General features: G+C 37.6%; 1 protein-coding gene across 2 annotated transcripts in view; it reads right to left on the bottom strand.

The window, feature by feature from the left end:
- LOC588274 (eukaryotic translation initiation factor 4 gamma 3) overlaps positions 1–22,336 on the bottom strand; it is a 44,719-nt gene that overhangs the window by 3,297 nt on the left and 19,086 nt on the right. For both annotated transcript variants that reach the window (XM_030987274.1, XM_030987275.1), the window contains exons 11-27: positions 19,710–19,837; positions 19,094–19,192; positions 18,061–18,240; positions 15,877–16,014; positions 15,320–15,523; positions 14,653–14,889; positions 13,524–13,628; positions 12,315–12,560; positions 10,881–11,074; positions 10,223–10,374; positions 9,144–9,262; positions 6,330–6,499; positions 5,591–5,792; positions 4,676–4,774; positions 3,746–3,904; positions 2,635–2,716; positions 921–1,067 (exon numbers count right to left, since the gene is read on the bottom strand). In XM_030987274.1, coding sequence (XP_030843134.1) covers positions 921–1,067; positions 2,635–2,716; positions 3,746–3,904; positions 4,676–4,774; positions 5,591–5,792; positions 6,330–6,499; positions 9,144–9,262; positions 10,223–10,374; positions 10,881–11,074; positions 12,315–12,560; positions 13,524–13,628; positions 14,653–14,889; positions 15,320–15,523; positions 15,877–16,014; positions 18,061–18,240; positions 19,094–19,192; positions 19,710–19,837 — 2,661 coding nt within the window. The remainder of the gene's footprint in view (positions 1–920; positions 1,068–2,634; positions 2,717–3,745; positions 3,905–4,675; positions 4,775–5,590; positions 5,793–6,329; positions 6,500–9,143; positions 9,263–10,222; positions 10,375–10,880; positions 11,075–12,314; positions 12,561–13,523; positions 13,629–14,652; positions 14,890–15,319; positions 15,524–15,876; positions 16,015–18,060; positions 18,241–19,093; positions 19,193–19,709; positions 19,838–22,336) is intronic.

Raw genomic sequence — 22,336 nt, 5'->3', positions numbered from 1 at the left:
TTATTTCAGGGATACCAAATAATTTGTATACATGTATGCTCATTTTCAATCTGTGTTTTGTTCCGTTACTATTATGAGTTTACACTCATGAATGTTATTGCATTTTGAGCCTGAAGGCCACTATTGGGGAAAATGTGTTACCCTGTATAAATGTCAGAAATAAATAAATGATTCAATACATAATAATGAGTTAATGCCATCCTGCCTTTCATCTGACAATACTTGCAATCAATACCTTAGAACCATAAAACAAGTACACATTTCCAATTTGTTTTCAAAGGAAAATTCCAATTGTTGAAAAAGACTCCCATTATGATAGTCATCAATAATATGACTCAAACAACCTTTCATTGAACTTAAAGGTGGACAATCACAAACCACCTGTTCATGTTCTTGTAAAGATGATCCTAACCAGAACAATAGCAGTCCCTGAGCAACCATATTCAGTCATAACATCCAGTGTACATTTTCATGTAATGAAGTGGTATTAGTGTACTTGGTTAGACTTATTATGCACAAGGGCCTGTTGCACAAAACTTACCATTGATGGTAAAAAAACAACAACGTTGTATTGCCTTTTAAATGCCAAAACACGGCACTTTAAAAAAAAAATTCCCCCCCTTTGGGCTGATATTTCTCTGTTTTTAAGGCTTTGAAACATTCCCCCCCCCCCCTAAAAAACAGTCATAACAACAAAAAAAAGAAGAAAAAAAGCTGACCATACATTTTAGGCCTTAATGGCATTTACCATGATAACAGGGCTCAACAGCCAATCAAAATCAAGGTTTCCATGGTAGTTACCATTGCTGGCAAAGTTACCATCAATGGTAAGTTTTGTGCAATGGGCCTATAGTCATTCAGATAGGGGATTTATAAATAATAATAATAATAATCAATACCATCTTGCAAGTTTTAGTTACCTTGAGGGCTTTGTAGTGAATGATTGAGGGCCTGGACAGCATATAGTGCTTGAAGCTCTAGAGGGCGCTTGTTATCGATGTAGCGTTGTAATACCGGACCACGTTGCTTCAGGATTGCAGGGTCGACTCGGCAGTTCTGCTCTTCACCTGGAACGTGAACGAAGATGTGTTGAAAATTCAGAAGATATTCAATGAGTGATTTTAAGTTGGGTGTTTAGGGCTGGTGTTAGTGTTTAATAACAGCCCTAAACACCAAAATGGAAATCATCAGGTGTTAAGGCTTTGACCTCTAAATATTGTCAACTTCCGATAGCTAGTGTTATCGACTTTACAAAATTGTCGTCTGCTGAACCTTCTTTTGTAGCTGGTGTTAATATTTTACGTACAAATGTCCCATTCACTAACACTTGCCCCTAGGGATTAAGCAAATGTTGATTTCCAGTTCCGTGTTAGTGTTAAGCTATCGGAATTGATATCGGTACCAGGCTTTTAATTTCATCAGCAAATTTTTAGCTCGATTTAAGAGCTCTTGATTGCTCTAAACACTAACACTAACACCCAACTTGAAATCACTCAATGTGTCCATAGAGGGTTTAGCAATGGGGTATGTTGCTCTATTTCTAAATAAAATGTATGAAATACAGAGATATTATTTAAATATGAAGGGAAAATAACACAGATTTGTCTTAAAATCGTAGAGAACTGTATTGCTGATTACGTTCCACTGGTCATACTTTCATTTTATACAACACATGAGCAACAAAAAAAAACCTTAAGGAGGAAAGTTATGCATCATTTATAACTGGGGCAGGTGAACTGGTGAATACAATGGTTTGTAAAATAGTAGAACTCGCTACTTTGTTCACAGTTTTACTAACAGATTTGCGGAACTTTATATGGAAGATATTAACAACATGATAGAATGTTAAGAATGTGAAGATTTGTTTTCCTCTTTACATTTATTTTTCTTAGATGAATCCAATGATCGATATAACAAAATTTACTTCAGACTATGGAGGGTGTGCATGTATAAATAACATTTCCAGATTATGCTAGGACATAAAGAACAGATGATATACCGCCAGTATCAAAATCAGATAAGTGGTGAGTGTACAACAGGGTTCCAAACTATCTGAATACCTGGGATCCAGTCTACATTTGGGTGGTCTGTGTGTGTGTAACAAACTCATATCAACATTTACAAATATGAGGGCCCATGTGTTGAGGACCTCTGTCTAGTACAGTACTGACTCAAAATGTAATTTGATATACTATGTTGTGCCTTCTCATGCTTATCTCCTTTCTAATGCGCATTTCTCTTTCCTCATCTTCTTCTCAACTCCACATGCAGCTCATCATTTTGTATTATTTTCTGTATCCCCAATCTCTCACTTCTTTTTTGGCTTTGTCTACTATTATGACCGGGTTCTTCTATCTTTGTCATGTAAAGAACTGTCTTGTCCCATTCTCGTCTCTGTCCGCATCCCCATTTTTTTCTATTTTGTAGTTCCTTTTGTAGTTACGGACTTGTAAATCTAATTACTCATTATTCCTCAGTATCATTTGAGGCGTTCACACTTGTACAAGCATTGCTTTTTAGTGAGCCCCTCTGTTTCCAATATGTATTTCTACATTTGTTGTAAATGTTTAATTGTTTTGTAATGTTTTGTAAATTGACATTGAAATTGAATTGGTACAAAGAAAGGTTGCTTACCTTCTGCTGCGTTCTTGCAGATTATAGTAACTAAGGCACGAATGAATTCAGAGTTCTGCTTCTGTGTGTCTGTCACATTATGCTGAAAGTGAGAAAAAGAACAAGAATTACAAGAATCATCTGGATTTATAAAGCACCTAATACAAAATGCCATCTCTAAGCGCTTTGCAGATATTACCCCAGTCATCGGATTCATTCAAGTACAAGGTACACTATCTCCACTCCATGGGGAGTATCCCGACTATATGGTCACAGCGCGGGCATAATGGCAATCACTAACACAAAGGCTATTACATCCTACCAGGTATCCATTTCTTTCCTGGGTATGGAGTGGTAAAAGCAGATTAATGCCTTGCCACAGGACATCAGTGCCTGGAAAGATTACTTTATAGCGACCTTCAACAATGACATACACAAATACAAAAAAAGAAACAAGACTCTTAAAATCCATGTCACACAGTGGAGAGTCCAAGGTTTGTCCAATATGTTACCAAGTATTATTATTAAATTGTATTATGAAACTGGGAACATAAATTGACATCAAAATATCATTTCATTTGATATTGTGTTAGATTCAAGCTCTATTATGGCTATCAGCTTGACACTCATCAGATTTTGACAAAGTAGCTTGGATTTGCCTAAATACAGATGTTCTCTCAATACTGGGGGTGTTTCATAAAGCTGTGAGTAAAGTTACGCATGACTTTACGAATGACTTGAATATGAAGAGCTAAATGAGATTCTCAAATCTTAATTGCATAAGCTAAAGTTGAAATATGCAGATGTAGATTAACCTTATCATTATTGACAAACATTCAAATGCAAAGTGTATTTTTGGCTACAATTTAATTTGAGATTATGGGAAATACAGTCACATTTCGTTAAAATGTCAGGAAAAACTTTAGGCATCCCATTTGGCCCTTCATATTCAAATCCTTTTTGAAGTGATTCGTAACTTTACGCACAGCTTTATGAAACACCCCCCTGGATTCTCTTTGCAACTTGCATACATTCCTTATAAAATAGTGATCATTATTCATTTGGGTGCTTTGGCCTGCTCCTCTTAGAGCGGGTACTATTTGAGGTGATGAAAGATGGTGGGTTAACTCACCTCGATCCAGTCAAAGATCTTGTTGTTGTCTGGTCTCTCTTTACCGCTAAGTAGATTAGTGAGCCCTGTGTTGAAGACTTGTAGCCAGTCACCCTGTGGGCTTACACTGTTAAGGCCATTATCAGTGGCACTTGCACCTTCTAATGTGAAGTCTACACCCTATAATAAAATGAAGATGAAAGATTAAAGATTAAAGTTCTGGTCATGCGATTGCATTGTGAAAGAAACGTTGTGGAATCGATCAGAAAAGGTTGATCATCTAGCATATAAGTATTGGTGTGTACTGCAAGGTTCTGGAATCATCAAAATAGTAAGAAATTTGACCCAGTCTTTGTAAAGTAACAAACACTGTACACAGAGAGATGTATATGGGACGACACAAACATGTGGCATAAAAATATGTCCCGATTTTTATGATGTTACATGCCATATTTAAAATGTTAAGGAATTTGAAGAGCCATGCTAATCAGGGAACATTTTTTATCTGATGTTCTTCCACACTTGCATAATACAATGATAACGCTCACAAATTATTTTTCACCTCTTCCCAGAACTCAACCTTCTCTTTAAAACCAATCTTTTAGAACTCAAATTTAAGCTATATTTCAAAAAAATAATACTAAAAATGAATTTGAATCGTTTTGCTAACATTGAGGCTAGCCAAATGTAGACTAAAGATTGAAAACCGGGGAAAACCACATGACCTGAAAATTGTCAACATGGATATCTACACATAGGACAACATTGAAAGTAGACTTCCGTGGTCCAATAGTAGAGGTTAAACAACATCTCATAGAATGCCTCCTTTATTTGCAGTATTGCTTTATTATAGTTATTAAGAATTTGCTTTAAAAAATATATCAGCTTTTGAAATGTTTATAAACAGATTTTTCAGTAATAAGTAACATGAAAGAATGAATAGTCACTTACCTTCTTTTGCACAAATTCCTGAACATTTTCACCTTCAGATAGGAAGTCTTCCCACTTCAGACTGGCTTGTTGCCATATATGACACACCTTACTAGCACCCTGTATATAAAACATACAATACATGACTCATAATTGTATGTTAAATGTTGAAGAGACAGGAAATGGGAGACAATCTAGGGGAACGACAGCAATGCAACTTTGAAGAATTCTCAGCATATTTCACCCTTTCAAATCAAGCACCCTCTCATCCAGGATCATTTGATAGATACAAATGACTCTGCTGTTCTGCATGGAACAAATGCTGAACATTTTGAACAAAGATGTGAACTAAAATCAAGATCATTTTCATCATCATTGCCTCTAACTTATTGCCCACCATAATAACCATTTATGAGAAATAGTTGTCTTTATTATTGCAACCATCATCATCTACTTCCAATTCTTACTATTCTTTTTCAAGCTGTCCTGGTCATCAATCAAAACCATCGCCATCATTCACTCAACATTTATCTCGACCCCCCCCTTCAAGATCTTGACCATACAGACCCAGCCTAAACCTTCCTGAATCATCAACACTAACATTCTTCTCAAACAACACCGCCCCCCACCCCCCTCCAACCGCCCCCCTCCCTCCAAACCCCCTTAAGATCTTGACCATAAAGACCCAGCCCAAACCTTCCAGAATCATCAACACTAACATTCTTCTCAAGCAACACCGCCCCCACCCCCTCCAACCGCCCCCCTCCCTCCAACCCCCCTTAAGATCTTGACTATAAAGACCCAGCCTAAACCTTCCTGAATCATCAACACTAACATTCTTCTCAAGCAACCCCCCACCCCCTCCCCCCTCCCCCTCCATTCAAGATCTTGACCACAAAGACCCAGCCTAAACCTTCCTGAATCGTCAACACTTACAATTTTCCTTGAAGCAGTCTTGAGGACCTCTGCTAGAAGCACTCCATCCTTCTCCTGCTCTCGTAGAGGCTTGACTGCAGTGGCTTGAAGCTGTAGGTACTCAGCCCCTAACACCATAGCACCCATCAGTTCACCAAGGTACTCATAGATCTTGGGGATGTCTATTGCCATGTCATCTGCAAACTCTATCACATCCTTGATTCTGGATGGAATTGAACGATAAGAGCGCATGAGGAACAATCGAGGATAATGGGTTTTTAATGCCATTTACTAGTCTAGGTGAACATTAAAGATGCTCATGCGTAGGTATATAGAGGGTAACACATGGACGTACGTACAGGAACGTATTTCCCGTTGGCTCAGTGTTATGTAGTGATCGCCAAGTTGCCCACTTCGCAAACGACTATATACCCACGCATGAACATCTGTAAGTGACAGACCACTTAATTATACAATGTTTATGCCCCTGTTTATGACCGAAATGTATAAAATTAACACTATTTAACCAATATTTTGTAGACTGGGATATTGAAAGTAAAATGTGTAAAAGAGATCTGTGTCATGCTGCTTGTGCAGTCTTAGACCAGACCTGCCAACCTAAGGAGTTCAAAAACTGTATTCTTTAATCCCAAAAGTTGTATTTTACTGACAAAAGCTGTATTCTTAAAAATAAACACGGACTGTTACACAGAAGAATTTTTTAATGGATCAATGGTTGAATATAGATGAGAATACTAACCCTGTTAAATATTGCTCTTTTGTAAGGATGTTACTGTTTAATAGTGAGTGGAAGAGAACACCGACGGCTTCCCTCATGTCTTGCTTCTTCTCTATGACATGGTCTACTGTAGCTTGCACAAAGAGATGTCTCTGTTTGCTTGGCAACTCGGACACACACCTTGTGGCTTCCTGTAAGGCAAAGAAAGATGGACGTGGCTCAAACAGCGGTTGCACGAATACATGGTAGGTGATATATTTATTTTATGCACATTTATGTTTTATTATGTTATTCATTGTGATCTCCTGCCAGTGGAGGCCAAATTTCTGTGTTGTTTAACATGGACAATAAAATCTGAATCTGAATGCACTATTTTGTCATGGGCGATTGGGGGAAAGCATTACAAAACTTAAAAATGTTTGTTAAGTTAGCCTACATTTTGTAATACTTCTATAATATTGGATTGCCTTGAGTGTGATACAAAAATATATTGCTCGAGCTGTGACAATATTGGACGAGTCAAATATGAGTCTCATATTGTCTTAGCAAGAACAATATATTCTTGTATCACACGAAAACAAAGCCATATAATAGTAGACTCTGTCATGTGGGGGAGAAACTAGCTCATGTATCAAAACTTCGACCTGAATAGAAAACTGAGAATCCCTATTCAGTCTAATGAAGAGATTTTTAATCTGCCTCTGTTAGATTGTCAGATGAAGAACAATAATCGGCTTCTCTGAATTCAAACAAAGAGGCCTTTTTTTGTGTGATATTGATATGATATCGATAGTTGAAGTTCCCGGATGACTGCGAATTACGATAACAATATTGGTCAGTCATCTGGGTACTGCGCTAAAGATATTGAATACACTGATTTATACAACACCTACGTGGATCCTTGTCATTTGATTGGACGATTGTTGGTCACATGATATTCAATAGATGGTATATTGCACGGTCGTGCATTTTTGGTTATATGCAGACTGCGTACCTCTCTGCTGCATGTGCGCGCGCGTATCCCTGCGTGTATCTGACGCGAAGGCAATCTGCATGTAATTGAGAAGGCTTGACTCGAACTGTAATTTATCTTTATAAGGAGTAAAGCATAATTTGTTGATTAACGTTCTATTAGGTCTTCTTCGATGTTGTATAAAACAAATAATGAATGTTTTTCATTCGTTTAATAGTGCAAATATTTTCATTCGTTGAAAGATTAACGTTAATTCTATTCAACTCGGCTGACGCCTCGTTGAATAGAATGTTAATCTTTCAACTCATGAACATATTCGCACTATTGAACTCATAACCATTCATTATTTGTATATTATAAAATGGCTCTAGTATTTTAAGCATCGTGATTGGTCAATACGCGTCACATGACATTGAAAAAAATTTGATGCAAGCACGATTTTGCAGAAATGAGTGCAGAAAAAGCGCAGTAAAAAGTTATATTGCACGGTGCGTACGTGACCATGGAGATCCAGTGCGCGCGCGTACGCGTAGTACTAGTACGCTCCCTCGAGTGCATTGTAGGCTATAGGCTACGCGTAGCTAATATTGTACGCTCCACCATGATCCCCAGCGCAGCGTACGCGTAGCTAGCTTAGCTCTAGCTAGAGCGGGGTATTTATTAGAAAGCAAATTTTTATTTTACTTTTGCCTTGGATTTAGACCCGTTTTGACTTTTGGATTTTATAATGAAGCCAAGAATTTCAGCTGTCTGATGTAGACTCGTCTCTAGACACCCTATGCATTTTGTTTTTAATCAAACAATGAATCCCGTGGACTTTTCGGTAAGCCTGCAAAAAAAGTGCAAGGTTTTTTTAGACCCTCATTTTAGTCTAGTAGAATCTAGTTCTACTACTAGAGTCTAGATCTAGTAGAACCAACATAACTCTAGATCTAGATCGAACTCTCGTATACTTAAGATCTAAACTTTTGTTTGTTGCTGTTTGTGTCGCTATTTTATAAAACAAATAACGCACTTGACCCTGTTGTGCGAAACGTAAATGCAGTGTTCGCTCGGTTTCTTCAGATGGTTCGCACTGTCAACTCGCCGCAAGCGGCTCGTTGCACAGAGCGGCACCAATCTAAAGAAACCTCGCGCGTACTGCATTCACCGCTATTGCACTCTGGGCCGTGCGTTATTTGTATATTATTGTACCACTTGGAAGCCTTATATAGATAATAATGGATCATAACCGATATGAGACTCAAGAATAAATAGATTTCAATCAATCAATCACACATCTTGACTTGATAAGGCCATTGACTCTCACTTGCTTTTGCTTGCCCTGTGAGAGCTTCAAGTCCACATGTAATGAGGAGCACATCTGATCATTTCTTTCAACACATTTACTGCTTCATCGTTTAGATTTTTTTTAAATCAAGATATTGAAAGATAAAGTTGAGTTTTGGTCATGCGATTGCATTGTGAAAGAAACGTGGAATCGATCAGAAAAGATTGATCATCTAGCATATAAGTATTGGTGTGTACTGCAAGGTTCTGGAATCATCAAAATGATCAGAAATTTGGCCTAGTCTTGGTAAAGATACAAGCAATTGTACACAGAAAGATGTATATGGGACTACACAAACATGTGGCATAAAAATCTGTTCCGACTTGTATGATGTTACAGGTCATATTTAGAATATTAAGGCATTTGAAGAGCCATGGTTTTCAGGGAACATTCTTTATCTGATGTTCTTCCACACTTGCATAATACAATGATAACGCTCACAATTTGTTTTCACCTCTTCCCAGAAGTCAACCTTCTCTTTAAATCAAGATATGTTTATAGCGTATTGTCCCAGCATTATTATTATACTTACAGTAAAATCTCTGAGGTTGAGGAACTCGTCTACGGTAGCCTTTGAGGTTTGCTTGACCTTGTCATCGGTCATGGTGGGTTCTTTCTTCTTCTCCGGTCTGGGAGCAATCTCTTTGGATCCTACAATCAATACAATGAGAAAGGTAGATTAGACACTATACCAGGATATACTAGCATCTCAAGTATCAGGTTGACTCTATGACACATGGTCCAGCACAATAAGCCAGTTTGTAAATAGCTTTGGAATCCATGACCCCAAAATATCCACAGATCTTTTACACCATGGATACGTCCCACTTGTGCATTTAAGAATAATCACTGCCGAAGTGATGGAGCTGCTTCACCAATTGATCTTTCTATCTATCTATTCTATCTAGAAGAAAGAATTAAGTTCTGCTTGGAGTTCAAGGAAATACAAAAAAGCATAAGAAATAATGATCCTCCATGCAAGAAGAAATTATTTTACAAAATGCTGCCCTTGTAGGGCATCGTCAAGTAATGATTTCGTTATGTGTGGTAGAATTAGGTGCATACCCTGCTATTTATTGGCTCGTTACTCCTCTTTGTTTTAATGTATTTTTTTTCTTTTTTTTTCTTCTGTATTGTATTGTATTGAACTCGCAAACAATTATTTGTCAAATTACTGCCGTCATAATTTTAATTGTGTACCTCTCTCTACAGTAAACATTTTCTATCCCTGTTATTTATCAAGTCTCCCATAAACCTATTCTTTACAAGCTCTGCTTTTCAATAGGTTCCTGCACATTTCACAGTTTGTACTTTTGTCTGGGTTGTTGAACAAATGTGATGATTACCTTGTCAATTAATATAATCATTTTTTAAAAATTATGTAACAATATGTCTTTTATGTATATTTTGTAATCTGTATTATTTGTGAAATATATGTGAAATGTGAAATCAATAAACTCAATCAATCAAACTCAAAAAAAATTAGACTATCTATGTACAGTCAAACCTGCTTAAGTGACCACCTGTCTACAACAAGCACATTTTGTGTCTCCCTTGGGTGGTTGTTGTTTGACTGTATCTATCAAGTTCATGTTAGAGATGTGTACTGACCTCTTGGCTGCTCTGTTCTTGCAGGCCTGCTGATTCTTTGAACCTCTGCAATGGCTGCTTCCTTCTCCCTCTCTCTGTCCCTCTCTCTCGATGGCCTCTTACCGTCTCTCGAGTCTCGGGAACCAAAACCACCACTTCCTCTACTGTCTCGACTGTAATCAAAGAGACAAGAGATCATCATTGGTATTAAAGTTAGTGCGTAGAGGTAAGTAGAGCCAGTACAGATAAGTTGAAGTGTCATAGTCAAGTGGTCTAATCACTAGATAGCAAATGCAAAGGTTGTGGCCCGAATTCACAAAGGAAGTTTCTGTAAAAATGCGTCAAAACGCGTCATATAACGCACATAAACATAGGTTTGTCAACAAACCTCCTTTGTGAATTCGGGCCTGTGAGTTTGATCCCCGGTATGATAACTATGTCCTTGAGTAAGGCATTGTATCTACTTTACTCCACTCCACTTAGGTGTTAAATGGGTATCTAATAGGATGCGATCAGGGAGATGCAACTTAAAATTCAATTCGAATTTGATAAAGGAAAATTGCTAAACTCAACATGGTTGGTTGATTGTTCTTCTAGTCATGAATAACTTTTCAAACACCACATTTACTGTCAAGTTCAACAATATCAGCACCATGTCTATTTGGATTGATGTTATTACCTGACTGGCCTCTTGGCATCTTCACTCAACATAGAGAACCTATTGGCTTGGGTCGGTGCGGAGTCTTCTTGCGACGATGAAGCCGAGTCTGACGATGACTTGTTCTTGGTGCTGGTACCAATGCTACCTCTTCCCCACGAGCTGAAGCCACGCCCACCTGGACCCAACTGAATGTTGTCATCAGCTGTAGTCATCTACGACAAACAAGGACATCACGGCGAGATGGAAAGGAACAAATGTTAGTACCTCTACTTCAAAGTATTGGCATAGCTTCAAAGAACTATCTATTCATCTGATTTACTTTCATTAATAATAATAATAAATTACATTTATAAAGCGCTTAATACAATATTTCTAAGTGCTTGACATACATGTAAGGTACAACGTAAAATAAACATACAGCAATAATAATACATAATTCTAATAATAACATTACAGATAATCAAACACTGCCCTATAAATAACTATGAAACAAAAAATACTTCAAACTTGCCTTAAAAGACTCTACAGATCATCTACACTAGTTTGGCCAGGAGGGATTAGACCTCCCTGCAAGGTCACTGACAGGTGGTTATCTCAAGAAATAAGGGATCATGGGGGACACACGGTTACCGCTTATGCATTGTTAGCTATATAGAGGGCACGAAATGCATGGTCATTCTGATTGTAAATGTAAAACTGAATTGTCGGATACAATTTTATTTAGTATAACAAGCATTGTCCAAACTGCAGTTGAGGGTCTTTTCTGCCTCAGTATTCCATTGATTAAGCAGCAGACTTCATTTTTTTTCCTTCACTTTTTATACACCTATGTTGAGACAATAGACAACCCTCGGAGATGACTTCAAGCCATCAGTTCTCTGGTTGCTTACTTACAAGCATACACATGCTTTCATAGCAGTCAGGTAAAACAAACCATCAATCACAGAATGTGTAGCACAAGAGAACAAAACAATTTTTTAAAGTGTGTCTATTGGAGAGAAATCTTGATCATCCTGTAAGAGTTTGATACAATCTGACACGGACTCAAGAACTGATTCTCTACTGATAAACCATGGATATTCAGAGATGCCAACCTCTTGACACAAAAAAAAAAAAAAAACTGAGTATCCTAAAAAATCAGATTTTCACGAAAACTTGACAATACCACTGGCCCGTCGGCCAGTAAAATTTTAGAAAAAAAATGTTTACTCTTTCATTAAAATTTAATGAGAAAATTGTAAAGCACAGTTTTTTGGGGGGTTGCGGGGGTTTACTTGTACATGTTTCTATGTGATTTCATGTTTTTTGTTTTGTTTTGTTTTTGGAAGAAAAAAAGATGAAAATGGTATTTTAAGATTTTAAGATTGTATTTCACTCTTATTATCATACTAAATACGATGTTATCGTACTGGTTGGCATCTCTGGATATTCCTTCCAATAACAACTACTCACCCTCGTAAGTTTGAGCTTGTTAGGATCGTAGGCTGTTCTCGTCTTGGTGGTCGTTCCTACTGTATTCCAGCCATCATCAGCCTGAGGTGTGACTGTACGTGGAGGTGGAGCCTGCTCCCTACTCCTGTTAGGACCGTTGTAGTTCTTAGACTCTTGCGCTTTCTTGGCCTCGTCGACATGCCATTCTCTGTGGATGGCATCGATAGTCGTTGGTTTGCTCTCCTGTCTCCTGGGGACCCAGTTGTTCTGTATAAAATATTGAAATCACATTTTATTTGGAATAACTGCTTAAAGCCCCACTGCACTGCTTTTATCTACTTGCTCCCTCTATATAGAAAACAATGCCTTGCGGTGCCCGTTGGTCTCCCATGATGCTCTTTTTCGTATGTTAATTGAGAGCTGAGTTGATGAGATAGCCATCTGTCATTGACCACGCTGGGTGGTCTTATCCCTCCTGGCCAAACTAGTACAGACAGGCTTTACTACACTTGGTAGCCAACTGTCTTGTTACAAATAGTGCAAGATATAATCTGTTCAAAGGATATTTCCTTGTGGTGATATCTGTTTCATTGTGTTTAACCAAACCTTTTGAAGGTAACAAAGAATTCTTAATTCATAAATTAAGACAACTTCCAGAGCCATATTGCTCTCCACTCCCATGTATGTTTTGAATTGAATGCTTACAAATTCCTTGAAATGCTAGAGCGCCGTATGGCAGCCGTGCTAAAGCCAGGGTAATAATTGGGACAGACACGAGTGCCATACAAGAACCCATTATCATTATTATTACATAAGAATATCAACATATGTTGTTTTACCAACGCGAATGATATCAAACATTCGGGTAAAAATCATTTTAAGGAGATCCCCTCCATAATCATCAGTGATCACAACTTTCTCATTCCTATCATTCTTCCTAGCTTAGGTATTTGTTTCATTGCTTCCACTCGGGTAAATTGTTGTAACAGCATGGCAGACATGATTAGAGTTGATGGTGCAAGATATTACCCCGCACTTGCTACTCTTCACCCAGGTGTTAAATGGGCACCTGGTAGGATGTGACCGTCATTGTTGGTCAAACAGTTTTTGAGCACCATGCAACACCTGGCTGAAATGTTCCCCAGGGAGTGGAGATTGTGTGCGGGCAAACACTGAATCCAATGACATTGTATTCAGCGCTATATAAAAGCGGAATAATATATTACTCACCCTCCTGAGATCCACAAGATCACACATTAGAAATCGTATCCTAGGCTGGTTGGTCTGAGAAGCAATAATCTTGTCAATCTTGCTGAAGTACTGGTCAATCCGATTCTGAAAGGTAGAGGGGAAAAATGACAGACAGGCATTGATGAGCAACTAGCATACTTTAAATATCAATATTGATGAGTGCATTGCGAGCATAAGGTTTAGTTTGAGGGAAAAAACAAACAAATTCTTGTTCCGATCTTCAAATTTATTTACAGTGTTGTATTCTTATTCTTTGTAATGTAATTAGATTCACTATTTAAGTGGCGATGGTGAGACTTACAGGGGTAATAGTAAGCACTAAAAAAAAAAAAGGTTTTTTGTTTTCCCCTCAACCCGCCCCCCCTTGAGTAAAAAAAAAAAGAGGATTCGCGGGGAAAAATGGCATCTAACAACATTCCCCCCTTTTGAGTAAGAAAATTGGGAAAATTTGGGGAAAAATAGGGGAGAAAAAAAAAATTGGGGAAAAATCGGGAAAATAAAATAAAATAAAATCAGGAAACCGATTTAAATCGGGTTTTTATCAGGCCTGGACTTATCAAGACAGAACGGAGCAATATATTTAAATATTTAAAGCCATATAGTAGTCAGTGTCCATGTGTATTGCATTATAATTCACTGACACCAGATTTGGTTGAATTATCAATTAATGTGCAAGTGTGTGGTCAGGTCTCTCAAGCAGCCAACCCCTGGTCCTACCAGAAAATCTGGCCTTCATATCTCAAGCAGGAGAGAAATTTGATGTCATGATGACTGATGAGAATTCCTTATGGCGGTAGGCTAGAGCACAGTGCATTACATAAGACCTGTCCGTCTTAAAAAACAAAAACCCACTACTAAGAGCCTTTGATGAATAAAAAATGAAGTTGACACCCCCTCCCTTATACAGTCAAATCTGTCTATAGCGACCACCCAAGGGAAACACAAAAAGTGGTCTTTGAAGACAGGTTCCCTTAGTACATGTCAATAAGATAACATTTTGAAGGGAAACAAAAAATGTTGTCTTTGTAGACAGTTGGTCACTAAAGCAGGTTTGACTGTATAGTCAATGTCCCTATATTCTCTTTTGCATTCTGATTCCATCACTTACCTTGGCCTTTTCATGGTCCACATTCTTGCCGATGGTTGCCATGAGATTACAGAGACATTCCAGGGAGTCATCGTCTCTAGCCTTGAGTAGCTTCATGACACAGCTGTGCATTATGTTCTCTGTCAGGATGTTGAGCTTGTAGAGCTCACCGATGAACCGAATGTTACCCATCGTTCTCCTCTTGGCCTTGGAGAGCTTCTCTTGAAGGAGTTCCAACTGGAGTTCTCTCTCATTGGCCTGTAAAAAGGAAAAGACAAGTCCAAGAGAGAGAGAGGTTGACAGGAGATACTATCATAAACAGTATTGGATGTCAAATGGCTGAATCATCAATTTAAAGGAAATGTAGCCTGGCAAATACTGGGTAACGCCATCTACGTTTTCTTTTGGACAACTGCACGTAAAGGAACGGACTTGATTAACGGTTGTCAGCGTTCGAGAAACAGACCAAAGTTCTCCTCACGCTTCTTTCGCGTAATGTTGCACGCACGAGAATGCTTCGGTCGCATCATCAATAGTGGTATTATACCTGATTGGTCCTGAGTCGGCCCTTGGGGAAACACAAAACACAACAGAAACTTGTTACCAACGAAATGGACAATGATCACTGAAATAGTGAAATCTGATTGATCATTGAGCAAAATAGTACGAAGCAGGATACAAAACTTACAGGGAGCTGAGAGATTTCTTTTCTCCTCGTGGCCTCCTCAATCTCCGACTGTTTCTCCTTCTCAAACTCCTGCTGGCAGCTGTGGAGAAGGATCGGACGGAACTGCACCATCGTGCCCGGGGTGGTTACCGATTGCACCTTGAGTTGACCTAATTTCTGGCACATGTGGGCATAGGCTGTGCTGAAGCTGGGCTCACCAATTGCCTATGGAAAGAAAAAGAAATAAAATTCATATCTGTTAAAGAGGGTGTAGCATGGCAAATACTGGTTAACGCCATCTGCGACTTCTTTTGGACAACTGCACGTTAATGAATGGACTTGATTACCGGTAGGTGCGCACTAGCGTTCGCGAAACAGACCAGTGAAAAATGGAAACAGAATGTGAAATTATTATTTAAGTTCCAAATGGCATGAATTAAATCTTAAAGAACACTAAACTATGACAATGAAGAATAATGTGTAAAATTCTTATTGAACTTGGATGGGTTAGTGATATATTAGCAACATAGTAGCTGCGTTATATAAACGGACATATTATTATAATGTTGAATACCTACCTTTTCAAAAACTAGATTAATGACTCCTGTCAGCCTGTCCTCAGTGTCAATGGGAAGTTGCAGTGCTTTGTCCGTCAGTTTGTTAAACATCTGAGGAGTCAGCTTATTAAGAATACTTGTGAAGTTGCGGAACAGCTCCTGGATTTGGGGCGTAGAAGATGGGTAAAAAGTTCAGAAAAGCAGAACCATTTTTACATCATTTGAAATAATCAAATCAACAAACACAAACATCTATGTGCCTACAATTTTTATTTTAAGTTTTTAAATGTGAATTAACCTTAAATATTCAGCAGACATTTCCTAATATTCTGTACCGTATTTGCCGGCGATAAGGCCGCAGTGTTTTTGGAAGAAAAAATATCAAAAAGTCGGGGTGCGGCCTTTACGCTACAACAACAAAATTCAGCGGTCAAAACAGCACGTCCATTTGAACATATGGGACTAGGATGACTAGACAATGGTACAGGACAATTCTAGAATAACTCCACACAACTTACAAACAATTTTATGATGGTAATTTCCATTTCATGTTCATTATCTATTTCCTTGATTTCTTACTTTTGTCTTTACTTCTCTTTTTAATTGTGTGTTTAAATTTCAATGTATACTGTGTATCCTACATGTAAATATGTTGTCAATGTACAATGTTTTTCAATGTATTTTTTTTTAATGGACTTGAATAAAATCAAATTGAAAAAAAAAAAAATTGAATTGATGGTAGGGGTATTGTAGGATACCAAATCTGAGTGCGAAACAGTACTAGCTTAAAAATTGATGAAGATCTGCTAAATTACGATAATTTTTTAGGTAAACTTCCTGTAAGTTTATAAAATGATTGATAATTTTGGTATTAGTTTGTAGGAAAAGTAGTGTTCTATAAGAAAATTACAATCATCAGGTTTCTGTATGCATGCAAAGCACCCTCTAGTGTCCAATGAATGTGCTAATCTGCCTAAAAATCGATGAAGATTTGCTAAATTACAATTTTTTTTAGGTAAACTTCCTGTACGTTTATAAAATGATTGATAATTTTGGTATTAGTTTGTAGGAATAATAGTGTTCTATAAGAAAATTACAATCATTTTGTTTGGTCCGTTTTTATTTCCCTTTCCTTTTTTCCCCTCTACGAAATGTCAAAGTTGGGGGTGCGGCCTATGCGGCGCTGCGGCCTTATCGCCGGCAAATACGGTAAATATAATATATGAATCATTATTTTTTGTATTCCTCTTCTTGTTTTTGCACCCTGATTGAAGCATGAGTTATAAAACAGCTATACGACACATTGGAGTTTCAGACAACTTTCCTATTTGTTCCAACGCACAAAATGACAAAAAAGTGAAGTCTTCAAAACATTTTGAGTCTGGAGGATCTATTCTCGTTAGACGACCTATAATTTCCTATCCATACTATATTTTACGTAGCGCCCCGATTAAGGGTGAATACACTCTCGAGATAAAAACAGAATTTAATGATATTTTGGTACATGACAAACACAAGTTATCCACCACTACATCACCATCCACTGACTAAACTACATATTTAAAGATAAACTTGAGTTCTGGTAAAAAAAGAAAATGAATTCTCACAGAATCTAACAAAACTTACACTGAATGTTCAAGATTACAAATAAATGTCATGTGCCAAACAATTTTGGAAGAAAATGTATACTGGCTGAGTAATGAGCATAGAAAGATAAGGAAATCAGGGTAGTACTAGCCCCGACACCATGTGTGTTGTCCCATATACATCTTTCTGTGTAAGTGATTGTTACTTTACCAAGACTCTGACAAATTTATGATGATTTTGATGACTCCAGAACCTTGCATTACACACCATTACTTACATGCTATATGAACAACTTTTCTGATCCATTCCACACCTTTTCTTTCACAATGCAATCGCATTACCAGAACTCAAGTTTATCTTTAAGATTTGCATCGACCTAGTGAGCTCATATTTCAACATTCATTACTCTTTTATTATTGGTCCGATTTAATTCAAAGTTTCGCCCCTCTGTTCATATAATTTGTTCTGCTTTCATATACTTGAATTTATAACAAGGATTGGAATGCTCTTGAAAAAGAAATAACACATTGTCTACTGGAATAGCAAGGATCCAGTATTAAGCCTGTGGGGGTGAGAGAATTCAGTCATCATCTGAATAACAATGGGCCGTCGACTCACCTGTGTTTTGGCTTCTTCGTCATCCTTAGTCTCTTCTGGTGACCGCTTGTAGCCAGCTTTCCAAGCCTTGTCTGATGTGGCTAGCTTGGAATCATTTGTATCTCTGGCTCTGGAGATGACCTTGAGGGGCTCTCGCGATGATCGCCTGCCCGGATTGGTTTGGTAGTTGGGTTGCTTGCCCTGGGGTGGAAAGAGCATGAAGCATCAATGACATTACAAAGTCAAACAGGGGGGCGTTTCACAAAACTTGTCATCAGTGACAAATGACAGTTTTTGTTATAAGCTACTGAAATCCTTGCTTCTGATTGGTTATCAACAGATTTGTCACTGATTTTGGTCATTTATCATTGAAAAAAGGCTTTGTGAAACGGGTCCCAGGTGCAATTCGACAACTCTTTGAATGGGTACAAGCTGCATGGAAATGTGCTGCACAAGACAGACGTGCAATGTTAAGGATGCATAGTAGTCGACTCTCATGGGGAGTTTGACACCTTTCAATTGTTTACCCTATAACAGGCGTTGTCAATCACCAGGATTAGTTTTATGACCAAATTGCCTTGTGTATTTCCTCATCCATTCCTCCACAAGGTACAGTCATATCTCACTTTTCCCTCACCCGAAGACTCTCCGAGGGAGACGAAAGGGTATTTCTTGATGGACCTACGGGATTGCTGTGTGCAGACTTGTAAACACATTAATTGTATTTCCATCAAGTCTGGTGTCAGCGAATTATGGCCTTCTGCACATGGAAACTGATGACCCACATCCTTTAATAATTGCTCAGCTGCAGGTCCTATTCTACACCAAATTGCATTGAATTTCAAAAGGCATTCTACTTCATACAACTTTCATTCAAATAAATAATGATCTTGCCTTTGTTTTTGGATACCTGATAATCAGAAACTAGAATTTGGCATAAACTTGCTAAGGAAACCACTCTTTCTAATGTACCAGTGTAGTTATGTACAAGACACAATTCATAACGATGGTGTAACTGCTTCATGTGAGGTAGATGGTAAAGTTTGTTATTTACCTGTACTCTCGGTGACTTCATGAAGGATGGCATAAAGTCTGTGTTCTTCTGGTTTCCACCTTGGTTTACGTTCAGACTCATTGACTGAACAACAACGGCCTGGGTGAGAAATTAAGAGGCAAAATATTACTTTCAAATAATTATTTGTTTTAATAGTAACAAAACACATAGTCATCTCTACATTTTGGAATCACTGGTGGTCTCAAAGTGCTTAATACCCCCCCCCCCCCCCACATGTCTATTGGAAACATATTTATGTTACAAAAATAATGAAATTTCAATAGTTTCCAAACGAGAAATTATGTGCAAGGACAGTGGGAGCATGTTGAAAACGTTAGAAAGGATGGGTACAATAATGGAATCATATATTAAATGTGAGACATAGATAGGACACTACCTGAACAGTTCATAGCAAAGTCACTGGTACAATATACAAATAATATGTACAAAGAGAGAGAGAGAGAGAGCTATAATATCAGATTCATCAATATCAATAACAGCAATACATGCAAGCTACAAAGAAATTCTAAGATGATTTTATCTAAGGCTTGGAATAAATGAGAGTTGAGAGGTACCCCTGCCATGTATACAGACAGAGGATGATGGACTGACTCACTCTGTCCAGAACAATGTCAGGAATGTTTGGAAGCCCATCTGGTTTATCCGTGCATCCCTTCTGGAACTGCAGGAGAAAGTCACGGTCGTATTGTTTCTTGCCCTCTGGATTGACTGGGCTCCACTGGTCTGTAGGTGCAAACGACATTGAAAAATGACATCAACGCTACTTACTCACTGCCTTTGTCTACGTTCAGTTAATTGTACATTGGCTTTGGCCACAAAACAATAACTACAGGGGGGTGTCTCACAAAGATCCGAAGTTGAACTTATCTTTAAGTTGGACTTAAATATTATGGAGAGCTGATAGTATCTTTGAAACTATTTTGTAAAACGTATTTTAAAAGACATAAAATGTTGATTCAAATCATTTATATTTTGTTTTATTATCATAGAGATTTCATTTCTTGAAGTGGAATTTATTAAAAGTCTAAAATACTTTGAAGGCTACATTTGAAAATATTTAATTTGAAGGCTACAAATGGCTCTCCATAATGTTCAAGTCCAACTTAGAGTTAAGTTTGACTTAGGATCTTTGTGAAACACTCCCGGAGTGTGATCATAGTCTAAAATATGCAATGTAATAAATATGAGAATAGCCCATGCTACCAAATACTGGTTGTACACCACATGCTCCTAGAGGACGATTGTTTCACGGCCGATACACATCACCAACAGAATTCTTGATTTCAACCCTCGACAAAACAAAACACCTTACCCCAGCCTTCTAAAACCTAATGGCAACCTTCCCCCTGAACTTCTGATGGAATATCTGGAGTAGCTGTGACCCATTGGTCCACTCTCAAATCAAATTATTAATTTTTTATCTCATATTTCTTACTACTTTATCTCGACAGAGTGTTCCGAATGATAAGTATGATAATGCCTCCGGCTACTTTGTAGAGGAGGCAGGAATTAATTCTTTGAAATGCTAGAGCGCTGAAATGGCAGCACAGCTAAAGCTGGGGTAATAATCTCCAAGTTTGGAAGCGCTTAGTGATTCTAATAAGCGCTATATAAAAATTGAGTATTATTATTATTATTATTATAAAAAGCTATTTTTGTAAAATTTGGGTAGTATGTGCATTGTGCATTTCATGTGGCAACTACTTAATCAAATTATATCTCAGAGTTGGAAGTACTTGGGCTGATTCTTTTCAGTTTTCTTTACTCATGAGAACTGATGGAAATCTGGACATGACCACTACACACTTCCAATCAACTTTGCATTGTTTTTGTGTTGCATGACTTGTTGGGAAACAGATTAACACCGCACATAATCACATAAATTCCCATTCAGCTACAGGCAGCAAATTGTTTAAAAGACCTACCACAGTTAAATGATGTTTCAATGACCACTGAATAGTACAAACTGGCCATTGGCATTGTTGGCATTAAATACCTCCTCTGTATGTCCTTTCTCATGTTATGTCATGCTGAAGCTGTTTTTCGCTTTGCATTTTTTGGTGGCAGTTCACATCCTCAAGACTGCATGGGACTTACTATATCTTTATAAAAATTGTTTTAAAGGAAACCAAAACCTTCATACTAAGTTACTTTTATTGTAAAGATTAAGATATTTGAATAAAATCAGTGAATATTTGAACAAAATCGGGCAAGGAATAAGGAAGTTAGAGCTTTTTGAAATGATTAGCACTAGAGGTTGATATTTAATTTGATGACATCATCTGTGGACAACTCTCCATGCCTTTTGTACATCAAATTTCATGTTTTTCCTTCTTTCTTGTGATTGAGATAATCTACTCCCTTGAAAGCAAGGTATAGAATGCAAAATGATATTCTACTTCACGTTATGAACTCGGATCAAGAACACAAATAAATACGAAGAAAATTAAAGAACAGTGAAATTTGATGTATAAAAGGCATGGAGAGTTGTCCACAGATGTCATCAAATTAAACATCGCCCTCTAGTGACTAGGCATTTCAAAAAGCTCTAACTTCCTTATTCCTTGCCCGATTTTGTTCAAATTTTCACTGATTATATTCAAATATCTTAAACTTTACAATAAAAGTAACTTAGTATGAAGATTTAGGTTCCCTTTAATATCTTTCTCTTTCTATAAAAAAATAAGCGTCGTAGGATTAGATTTAGGAAAATGGAAAAAGATGTCGTCTCCTTGTGATGACCTGTAGCAAGCTTTGCCGACATCCTAATGATACATGCTACACCGTTAACATTGGATTCAAAGTCATGTCAACAGACCTTTTAACTTATGTATTTTTCTTTTGGTATATCAAGGTTTCAGTGACACAAAGACATAACTCCATATTTTGCCAAAATGAGTATTCAATTTCAAAATGTTCAGAAAAATGTGGGCTTTCCAGGAAACACAAAGACTTAACTCCACCCCATTGAAGTCAATGGCTAGTGAAACATAGACTAACTCCTCAAGGCACAAGTGCTCAGTGCCACATAAACCACTTTTTCTCAAAATGGCCAAACTTGAGCTACGTCTTTGTGTCACTGACGGTGACCCCTCGATATGTTCTTGACATTAAATTTTTCCAAAAATTTGTTGATTACACTCATCAAAATATATATGTATTATTCTTTCACTTCCATCACAATTCATAAGAAGTCCTTGCAAAGATCATGCAATTCCTCTC

The sequence above is a fragment of the Strongylocentrotus purpuratus genome, unplaced genomic scaffold (assembly GCF_000002235.5).
Source record: "Strongylocentrotus purpuratus isolate Spur 01 unplaced genomic scaffold, Spur_5.0 spur5_scaffold_16, whole genome shotgun sequence".
Lineage (NCBI taxonomy): Eukaryota > Metazoa > Echinodermata > Echinoidea > Camarodonta > Strongylocentrotidae > Strongylocentrotus > Strongylocentrotus purpuratus.
Note: the sequence above shows the minus strand (reverse complement) of the source record. Positions and strands in the feature narration are given on the sequence as shown.